Source organism: Ostrea edulis, chromosome 10, assembly GCF_947568905.1.
Source record: "Ostrea edulis chromosome 10, xbOstEdul1.1, whole genome shotgun sequence".
Taxonomy (NCBI): domain Eukaryota; kingdom Metazoa; phylum Mollusca; class Bivalvia; order Ostreida; family Ostreidae; genus Ostrea; species Ostrea edulis.
Genome location: NC_079173.1, coordinates 12,421,364 through 12,432,510, shown reverse-complemented (window position 1 = coordinate 12,432,510; position 11,147 = coordinate 12,421,364). Strand labels below are relative to the sequence as shown.

Genomic DNA, 11,147 nt, shown 5'->3' with positions numbered 1-11,147 from the left:
GGAGGCTGCGTTCCGCCAAAGGCGCTAAATAGAATACACAGCCAAATGTAATACGTTTACAGTACGTTCTTGAAGATTAAAATCCTGCTGGTTTGTAATATGTATACGATGTGATCGTTGGACCGAGCGAAGCATGTACGTAACTCCGTTTCCCGAGTGGTAATCATCCGTTAAGTACGGTAGATTGTGATTCATTTAAAAATATATATATTGAATGAAATTTCCTTGCGCTAAACACCCAGTAACATCTCATTAAAGGAGTTTATATGGGGACAACAGTTTTACATGATCCGCCTATTCATTGAACGCGGGAAATAAAACGCAAGGAGACGTAAACTGTGCATTGTGACGTCACACTTAGCCCTTTTTCAAAGCAAACAATTATAAACAACAATAATACATTCCGTATGCAATGAAAAAGGCCGTTAAAACTAAACAAGATTAACCAATAAATTCAAAATGGTAAAAAAGTAACCGTAATTTTATCGTATATTCTTATTAAAGAAACTCATGAACTCGTTCATCTATTTAGTCGTATTACGGTTTTATATGTATTTATTTGCTAAAACCTGTTACAATGATAATTGTACTATTCACTTTGAACAAACTGAGTGTTTAAATTACGAATTGCACGTCAGAGTCTTCTATTATTGGCATTCAAAATAAAACACGAATAACTGTTGAAGCAGGTAATGAAAAAATAAATGGCGGCGCCCATATGGATCACGAAAATTTCAGTGAACGTATATAGAGATTATCTCTTTTTATTTTGCTGATTTTGACTTTTTTCTTTTACATACGTGTTACCTTTAGAGCCTTGCTTCGCGGACGGGCCTTCGGCCCGTCCGAGCTTCGCTCGGTATTATGACATATTTGAAAATAATAGAAGCGATGATGTGTAAATATTTGCATAATGGATTACACCGATTATGCAAATTATTTTATGCTTACATTGCATCCATACCCCTATAGCTACGAGTGTATGGAATATAGAATAAAAAATTACCGACTCTGCACATGGATATCTTTGTAGGTTTCCCACGCCGTGTATCTTGTACAGAATGCCTGTGTATATACATTTTTTGCTCGAGTTTATCTTACATTTCCCTATTTTCAATCGGGACCGATGATACAGGTACTAAAAGACTGCCGATGCTATAAAATGAAAAAGAATGAATTTAAAACGGAAATAATTTGTATTTCTGTGCATTAACTCGATCGATTGAGTCTATGCTCGGAACTTACAGCCTTTGAGCAGGGAGGGGTCTTTATTGTGGCACACCTGCTGTGACACGGGACCTCTGTTTCTGCGGTCTCATCCAAAGGACCGCCCATTTAGATATTTATTTACTATTTAGAAAATTAATTTCCATCTAAGGACATACGTGACGTTTCTCAATAATATATAATTTTTATATCTATATAATTTTACTTGATATTTTACGTTTTATGTGATTGATTGGTTGATGATTTATTTTCATGCACAAAAGGTAATGAGGAATACAAATACTACCAGTGGCGGATTTAAGGGGGGGGGGAGCATCTTGTTTCGAAAAATGTACTAAACGATAAAAGAAGCAATAATTTCTTCCACTTTCAGAGGAATAAATAACAAAATCTTTTGATTTCTTGAAATACTTTATTGGGAGAACTTAATTTTTTCCAAAAACCCTTAAAATTTGCGTCATTTTTATTAATTTCACCTTATAAAAAATAATAGAAAATAGTACAAATGACTAAATAGGAGGCATATTTCAAGCTCTATAAAACCTGTAAAGTCCAGGAGTTTCCGGGGGCTTCGCCCTGGACCCACTGGGGGCCTCGAGGCGCCCCCAGACCCCCTGCCTCATAAAGTGGCGACCCCGTAACCACAATTCCTGGATCCGCCCCTGACTACAGTATACAATACACAAAGTCAGTATCCAGAGTAGAACAAAAGAGAAAAGGAAAGAAGAAGAAAGAAAAAAACAAAACATTTACATACATGTATACATACATATACATGTACATACACCTATGCATATACCGTACATAAAGAACATGTACATGATGCAATGTACATGTACATATATTCTGGAAGACTAGCGCATGAACGTTAAGTAATCAAAGTGTTGATATAAGTGATAAATTTACATAATTTTTTTCAAAGTGATAGTATTTTTAGATTGGAACAGTTCTATAACTGTCTGAAGAGGCATTGGAGCCGAAAGCGCTAACAGTGAAATATTATTCGAATTTTGTGTTTCTTGACTTTTTATTATTGGATGTATTTACTGTATCAAATATTGAATTCTTTTTACAAACTATATATATATATATATATATACATATATGTGTGTGTGTGTGTGTGTGTGTGTGTATTGACACACATACAAAGGGAATTTGCCTTGGATTATACACCAGTCCTATGTACATCGTTATGTCCAAGTTAAATTCATCAGAAGACACAGGGTACAAACTTATGGCAGGTTAACATGTATTCATTATATACCTTTGAGACAAATATGATGCTCTATTTTAATCACCTTGTGATCGTTTTCAACGTGGCTGGACAAACCTTTTCTTAAAACATCCCGATTCTTTCCCATGTCGATGCAGAACTTGTAGTTTTCTTAGGGATACATACACGTGTATATGTATTTATTAACAACATATTTTTCGGATAAGATAAAGTTAATTAAAATACCAAGTTATTTCACATATTCAAGTTTGATCAAGTACGATCGTAAAATGAGAAAACATTTTAAAAAAAATTTTCGCTTGAGTTCTAAATAATGGTATGTAAAGGATATTTTTATCATAATGTTCCGATCGATATCATTTATTGATCTTCTCTCTAAGTATATACTGACTTTCTTTTAAATACATTTTCCTTTGCTTTGCATTAATGGCCACCTGAATGGATGTTGTATGAATGTTATGTCAAAATTTTCTTTTAACTTGAACAGAGAACCTAGATTTTAAAGTGCCCCTTTTCATTACCCGAGGTCTGTATGAACTTCGGAAAGTACACCATGTCTTTTTCTCACTTGCTTATTCTGACCGTGACAGGTAAGAAGTTATTCGTTTTGTTTGTACTATTGATATACTAACCTTGTTTATGACTTTGGCATTATCTTAAATTCCAACTATTCCGTCAGTACGGTGGGAGGTAAAATTCTTAAAAGTTAATTCTTTTAAATCTAGTACATTTCTCTCAGATAAAAGATGTCCTGCTAACGAGCTGTCTGACGCGCGATAAATGTCATCTTCTCATACACATGTACTACAAAACGTGACTTTTAATGCTGCCCACCCTTTCGTTGATGCATTAATTCGGAGCTTCACCTAGTATTTTCTCAAAAAATGATACTCTGGAATTGTCATCCATTGTGAACCGTTATCTCTCAGTTCAGTATCAATAACGAAAGGTTAATAAAGATAATCAAAAAGGTATAAACGAAATTCTATCAATGATAAGATGCTAATGTGAACAATCTAGATATGATATGGAATGAGAGTACCAACCCCACCCCCACCCCCACTCCCAACCCCCCATGCGTAACCCGGACGCAGTTTACCCCAAGATTGAGCGGAGGTATAAATGTCGAGGTGTTGCGTGATTGGCTAATATCAAGAGTGAAATTATTTGGAATTGAAAGAAATATTATAGAGGTTCAAACTAATTGTCAGGATGAAAAATTATCGCACAAAATCGAGAGATGACTGAGGAAATTACCATGGTAGGGGTATGCTTAAAATTATGAAGTGTGTAATTTACTGCAGATTGCTATGTGTTGTAAAAAAAAAAAAAAAAAGTACAAATATGGCATATAAAAGGCACGGGACCCTATATATTTTTTGTCGTTTTTTATCAACACTTGGAATGAACTTTGAAATGTTTGCGGTCATTTGTTTAAAATTGATACAGTTAATTAGTGAGAGGACCAAGGTTAGCATTGAGGTCTATGGGAAATGAATTGGTACTCTTTTCCCATATTCGCAATGCAAAAAGGTAGTTTTAGAATGCTACTGCTCAGGTTAATTTTTTCCGGATTAAACCGCTTAGTGGTGCAATTTAAATGATTGATTGATTATTGTAGTTCTACGTCCTGCTCGAGAATATTTCACTCATATGGAGACGTCACCATTGCCGGTGAAGGGCTCCAAAATTTAGGCCTATATGCTCGGTGCTCATGGCCTTTGAGCAGGAGGGATCTTTATCGTGCCACACCTGCTGTGACACGGGGCTTCAGTTTTTTCGGTCTCATGATCCGTAAACTCTTGTCGCCTCTTACAACACGCAAAGGGATGCCGAAGACCTATTGTAGCCCGGATTCCTACGGGCCCCATTAAGTCGCGTCTTAGTTACGACACGCAAAGGGATGCTGATGACCTATTCTAACCCGGATCCTCACGGGCCGTGCAATTTAAATGTTATAAACTGGGTATAAGAAATTGATTATAATAACGGTCAGCAATATTATCAACTTTATTTTTATACAGTTTAGATGAAATGGTTAATTTAACGAACAGTGATCAATGTCATAAATACAAAATGAAATCAGAGAATTTAGCTAACTCTCTGCCAAAAACGTTTAGGTGGGGGGGGGGGGGGAGAGACTAAGCCCCAATTTTCAATGCCTCTATTATGTCTATCTTTGCAACAACAAAAAGTGGGGGCTAACAACAACACTTTCAGACTTTTATGGCTAATCATTTATGAATACATTTTAGGTTGTTATTTCAGATACCGAGAGGTTTAGAATCATCAAACCTTGTAAGTTGATGCGTCTAGAGGCCTCAAAACATATTTATAAAAAAAAAAAAGTAGGTCACAGTGACCTACTTTTTGAATTTTGCAGACATTCAAATTTCACATTTTCAATTTTAGATGCATATTTTGGACACTATGAAAGCTAGCTAAGGATAATCAAACTTTGTCAGTTGATGCATCTTGAGTCTTCATAGTTTGTTGACCAAAAAGTAGGTCATCGTGACCTACTTTTGGAATTTGACGGTTATATTTCAATATTTCAGATACTATTTGACTTATAATTATCAAACTTTGTCAGTTGATGCATGTTGAGTCTTCAGAGTGTGTTGACTAAAAACTAGGTCACCATGACCTATTTTTGGATTTTGACGGCTATATTTGAATATTTCAAATACTATTTGACTTACAATCATCAAACTTTGTCAGTTGATGGGTCTTGAGTCTTCAGAGTGTGTCGACCAAAAAGTAGGTCACTGTGACCTACTTTTGGAATTTGACGTTTATATCTGAATATTTCAGATACTATTTGACTTTAATTATCAAACTTTGTCAGTTGATGCTTCATGAGTCTTTGGAGTATGTCGACCAAAAAGTAGGTCACTGTGGCCTTCTTTTGGAATTTGACGGCTATATTTGAATACTATTTGACTTGTCAGTTGATGCATCTTGAGTCTTCAGTGTGTCAACCAAAAGTAGGTCACCATGACCTACTTTTGGACAGTTACCTTTAAATTTTCAGGCACTATTTGACTTAACATCATCAAACTTTGTTAATTGATGAATCTTGGTTAGTGAGAATATTTGCCTGTTCTACAATGTATCAGAAGAGCGATTCTAGGCCCATGGGCCTCTTGTTGGGTTTTTTTTTTTACAGTTCGGCCGTAGGTTCGTTCAGCCTCAAGTTTTGTTTCGGACTCATGCCTGGTTAAGAAATAATGACAGTGAAAGACCAATTATTTGGACAATAAATCCTTTTGAACTCAGATTTTAGTATTTCGTGACTATGGTGGCTGTACATTGTGTCGTATTTTCGAAGCGGAAAGTCGTGAGAAAAAAAGGAGTTTGTGACTATATGATGGGCTATAATTATAGCAGCTAGCAATCTCTACCCAGAGTTATCGTTCATTACACTCACAGCGTCTCATATTCCACGTGTAAATCCACTTTTTACGGCTAATAAATCTAAGAACTACTTTATAAAATATTGGAAAAATGTAGGACAAGCAACTATTTGTAGTTTATCCCCATTACTATGCATTCCTCATGTACCTATGTATAGACCTGGTGCAATAGAACAACCCAATGTCCGCGTTTCAACCCAAATCAATGCTTCTTGTGTCACAAAAAGACTTGACATCTGCTCAGTATTTATCTATTTACGTATATTTTTGTAACTGAAGTCGAACCCATACTTTATTTGAGCATACGTGTCATTTTACAAAAATCTTGTAAAACCCTCGAGACGTTCACAGAGGTGTGTGTGAGAGCAAGGAACGAGAACTCTGGGTAGAGGTTGTTGCAGCTTGGTCATCCAGAAAAGTATGTCTCTAGTAACCAGATACTTCAGGCAAGAGATTTCAAACGTAGATGTTAGTTGCCAGGTAGTAGACATCAATCACTAGATCTGCGAAAGATACTTTGGATACTAGTGGGCAGTTTCGGTGAAAATAAAACTTTACACGGATGATTTTAGATACCATTGTCGATCTTCGTCAAAAAATATATTTTACCTTTCCAGATATAGTGATGCACTTTGACAGATAAACTGCGTGTATGGTATATCTTATGATAAAAAAATGAATTGGAATATATACAAGCGTTATCATGAATAATTGTGCAATCGGGTTGGGTTTTTTTCAGAGGTCAGAAAAAACTCTTAAAATCAACAGTCATATTACGTGTCCAGGGGTCCGATTTGCACTATTCTTCATTTCGCATTCTTATAGGAATTATGAGATTGATCACTTTCGTTATCTCTACTTTTTCATTATGTTCAGATATCGTGACGGACCTGGTCGACATATATTACCAGTGGCGGATTTAGAGGGGGCGCAGCAGGCGCCCCCCCCCCCCACCTAAAATTTTCAAATTTCAGATAAATTGCGGTCTCTTGTTTCGGAAAATGTACTAAACGATAAAGCAATAATTTCTTCCACTCCCGGAGAAATAAATGACAAAATCTTTTGATTTTTTGAATTACTTTATTGGGAGAACTTAAATTTTTCCAAAAAACCCTTAAAATTTGGGTCATTTTATTAATTTCACCTTATTAAAATGATAGAAAATAGTACAAATGACTAAATAGGAGAAATATTTCAAGCCCCCATAAAATCTGTAAAATCCAGGAGCTTCCGGGGGCTTCGCCCCCCTGGACCCCCACCAGGGCTTCGCCTTGGACCCACTGCCTCATAAAGTGACGCCCCCCGTAACCGCAATTCCTGGATCCGCCCCTGATTACACCTTCAGACCGGTTATAGGTAAACTATTTCAACGACCTAGTATTATATATTACTCAACGAAGAACTTGATCGTTTGTTGATTTTACGTCCCGTCGAGAATTTTTCACTCATATTGAGACGTCACCAGCTGTAGACCAGTAGACATATGATTAGCGCTCAGGGTCGTAGTAGTGAAGGTTCTTTAGTGTGCAAAAGTTTGTCGCGACACGGGACCTCCGTTTTTAAGGTCCTACTCGAAAGACCCGTAATTCTCACTTCTAAATGCAAACCAATGAGCTACCGCGACCGGTCAGTGTTGCAGTTTGGTGGTGCTAGAGAGAAGGACTGCAAATATGCATCCATTTTGTATTCTAGCTGTTGAGGACAAAACATATTTCATAGATAGAATTCATTAGATGCCATATAGTCTCGCCCTGTAACCTAAACCTTTGAACACTAAACGCTATATGTCCATTTATTTTAACTCGTCATGTGCTCGGTCATCATCACAACGTCAGGGGTCCTTGATCCACTCGTGTTCCACGGACTCAGAACCGCTGACGTTGTATTCAAAACCGCTGACGTTGTACTCATAAACGCTGGTGTTGTACTCAGAACTGCTGATGTCATAGGATGGTACTTAGTCAGCTGAATATTCAGGAGCAAATAAAGATTTCTTCATCAAAGAATACGTATTCACTATGTAACTTATTCACTTCCTCCATGGAGCTTGGATCCTTTACACACACAGAGTCAATGCAGGAGTCCGGGAATTCTACAGATTTGGTTGAGGTCTCCATGTTACGGTCTATCTATTCATCTAGTTTGTCTACTACGTTTCAGACGCAAAGAAAATTCAATTTCACCTCAAGATATATTTAGTCCTGGACTTGGGTCAGAAACTCTGACTCCCAAAGGCCCCGAATTTCATAATTTTGGTGGAAGCCATCTTGTTTAGGGTTTTTTCGACAGTACTGACAGTTTAAAATTTACCTACAGATTGCGTCATTTGTTTATATACGTCTCCATTCAACTTCTCAGCCTCCACGTGGACAGATATCACAAGTTTTATGTCTTCTCTTTCATTGACCTGGCTTAAAATCATCCGAACTAAATCTGGTGAAAATTGGCTTAGAAATCATTGTTCGATCATTAATGCAAGGATCTAGCAAACACAAATGCGACCTTAAATAATTACGAAAACAGGTTCGCCTAAAGTATATACTGGGACATCAATGATGGGTATATAGTGCTTAATGATACGTAATAATATACCGGCGTGAAGCGTCGCAATTCACATCCTCATATATTTTCAAAAGTGACATTTATTTCTCAAATACTAGTATTGGAGACGATTTAGTAATCATAACGGAGAAATATATTATCATGTATCATTTATTTTACCTTTTTTTCTTTCAGATAAGAGTGACAACAATGGACTTGGATTTTATCATCTGTAAACTTTGTACTAAAAAATTCACCGACCCATGCCACCTGGAATGTCTTCATGATTTCTGTAGACACTGCATTCGTGACGATTTAACAAAAAATCTGAGTAACCGGTTATCTGCATATTCATGTCCAATCTGCAAACAGCTAACATCGACAAGAAACAAATCTCCTGAAGCTTGGCTGGAACAGCTTCCTCAAAGTGACTTTGTGGCGGCATTAACGGAAGTGTATAAATTGAAAAATGATGACGTCATATGCATTCCTTGTAACCGGAAAGAGAAAACAACACCAGGGATTAAATGGTGTCGCACTTGCCACGAGACGCTCTGTTCGAGTTGTTTGGAGGTACATGGTTCTCTAAAGACCACAATGAAACACGGCATTATGGATCTGTCTGAAGTCAAAACAAAAGAGACAAAGAATACCATTTTCGACCCAAACTGTCCGAAACATGATCAGCCATTGATGTCGTTCTGTGAAGATCACGATGAACTGATTTGTTCGTCTTGTACGGTAGAGAATCATAAAGAATGCAGGCTGATTAAGACAGTTAATGACCAAGTAAGAGCCAAGTGGCAACAGTTCCAAGAAATTACGTCAAAATCTTTTAATCATTTACAGATCACACAAAATGCTTTAGAATCCACACAGTCTTCGATAACCGAGGGAGACACGGTGTTTTTGAATCTACGCAACAGAATCCAAAGTGTTCGAAAACGCGTTGATGAGATCCTTAGTCAATGCGAAAAAAACTCTATAGAAGAACTAAACAGAATAGAAAAGGAATACCGAGAGAAATTACAACAAGATATGCAGAAATTAAAATCGTTGAACACGGAGAGTGTACACACTGATCAATTACTCGGAAATGTTAAAGAGTTCGGCACGGATAGTCATATTTTGCAATCACTACAACAAGTTCAGCTTAGGAACACGAGTCACTCGGTAGCTGTTGAGGAATACAAGGAAGTACCCGGGCCCCCCACGGTTCATTTCGTAATCAATAGTCAACTTGATGAGATGTTAAAGTCCGTTTCTTCTTTTGGGGACCTTATCGTAAACGAGAACAGCAAGAAATCCGCCGGACGAAAATCCCCGAAACTAAATCGGGATGAAAGCCGAGTTCAGAGCCCCATGGGAAATCGCAGAACTCCTGAACGAATAGTGTCCGTGAAAACTCGGTCTGACGAAAACCCTTGTTTGATCACAGGTATTCTGTCTTTGCCTTCTCTAGATTGGTTGTTCTGTGACAACGGAAATAGCAAACTAAAACTTTATAATAGCCAATTTCAGATTAAATCTGAACACATCCTGGAAGAAACGCCCTATGACGTCACTTCTCTTGAAAATCACATTGTTGCTGTCACCGTACCCAGAAAAATGAAAATCCTTGTGTTCAAAGTGTCGGCTGGAATAAACTTGCAAGAGGAATTAAGGACCAGCTATCGCTTTCATGGAATCAGTTATTCGTTATCATGGAATAAGTTTGCCGTTACATGTCCTATCGGATCGCCGGCCTCTGTCCGGATACTGTCAAGAGATGGAAAGGAGTTGATGAACATACTCCCAGACGACAACCTCCAGTCTCTCTTCCTTCGCCCTTGGTACGTCACATTTGACGTCACTGGAAACTCGTTTTATGTCAGCGATAGCCAAAGAAGTCGAGTTACCTCCATCACTAGATTGGCACACAGAAGATTTCATTACACTCACACGAATATGAAAGCACCCCGTGGTCTTGCACAGACAGCAAGCGGCGATCTGTTTGTTGCGGGATGGGGTTCTGATACTGTTCACCGAATTGACGAGGAGGGCAGGTTCCAGGAGGAATATCTGACGCGCCATGACGGAATTATCAGTCCCCAGGCTCTGTGTGTATCTTACGACAAGGCCACAATTGCACTGTCTTTCGACCACAGCAGCTGCAGGAGTGATTTTGTGCATACTTTTCATTTGTAATGATACTATTTATACCCTTAACGTTGTAAGTGTAGCCCCAGAAAACAGGATGTGTGTACTTGTATAAAGAAACCATGTTGTTTATGTCTTCATTCGTTTACAGAACTATACTAATTAAACTGTCATACATTTACGGTGTGGTGCGCGCGTGTGTATGTGTGCGTGCGTGCGTACGTATGTCATTTTCATAATATTATTAGAGTTAACTTTGTTTGAAGTAAAGATTTTTTAATCCTCTTTTCATTCAATTTTAATGTCAGTTATAATATGCTGGCGGAGCTACCGTTAGTGACAGCAAAGCCACAAGAGCGAATCCAGAAATTTTCGCCAAGCCAGTGGGTTTCACCCCATGTATTTTTAGGGGTTCAATACTTTTGATTTCCATTAGTGGAACTCTTCAAATTAAAGGCACGTAAAGTCGTGCTACCGGGACAACGTAAACAAATATGGCATTGAATACGAATTATAATCAACTGCAAAACACAACACTGATCAAAATTCTAAAGTTAAAAAAAATTAATTATTTTAACAAGAAAAAAGAC

The 11,147-nt window shown here is 37.6% G+C and overlaps 1 protein-coding gene across 1 annotated transcript; it reads left to right on the top strand.

Moving 5' to 3' along the window:
- The first annotated feature begins 2,875 nt into the window (after positions 1 to 2,875).
- LOC125666429 (transcription intermediary factor 1-beta-like) lies at positions 2,876 to 10,842 on the top strand. The gene is made up of 2 exons (XM_048899596.2): positions 2,876 to 3,051; positions 8,614 to 10,842. The coding sequence occupies exon 2, from the start codon at positions 8,629 to 8,631 to the stop codon at positions 10,603 to 10,605; it is 1,977 nt and encodes a 658-aa protein (XP_048755553.2). The 5' UTR covers positions 2,876 to 3,051; positions 8,614 to 8,628; the 3' UTR covers positions 10,606 to 10,842.
- The last annotated feature ends 305 nt before the right edge of the window (positions 10,843 to 11,147 follow it).

Bases quoted from the DNA above. Each gene is read 5' to 3' on its own strand.
- LOC125666429 (XM_048899596.2), top strand. From the start codon at position 8,629: ATGGACTTGGATTTTATCATCTGTAAACTTTGTACTAAAAAATTCACC.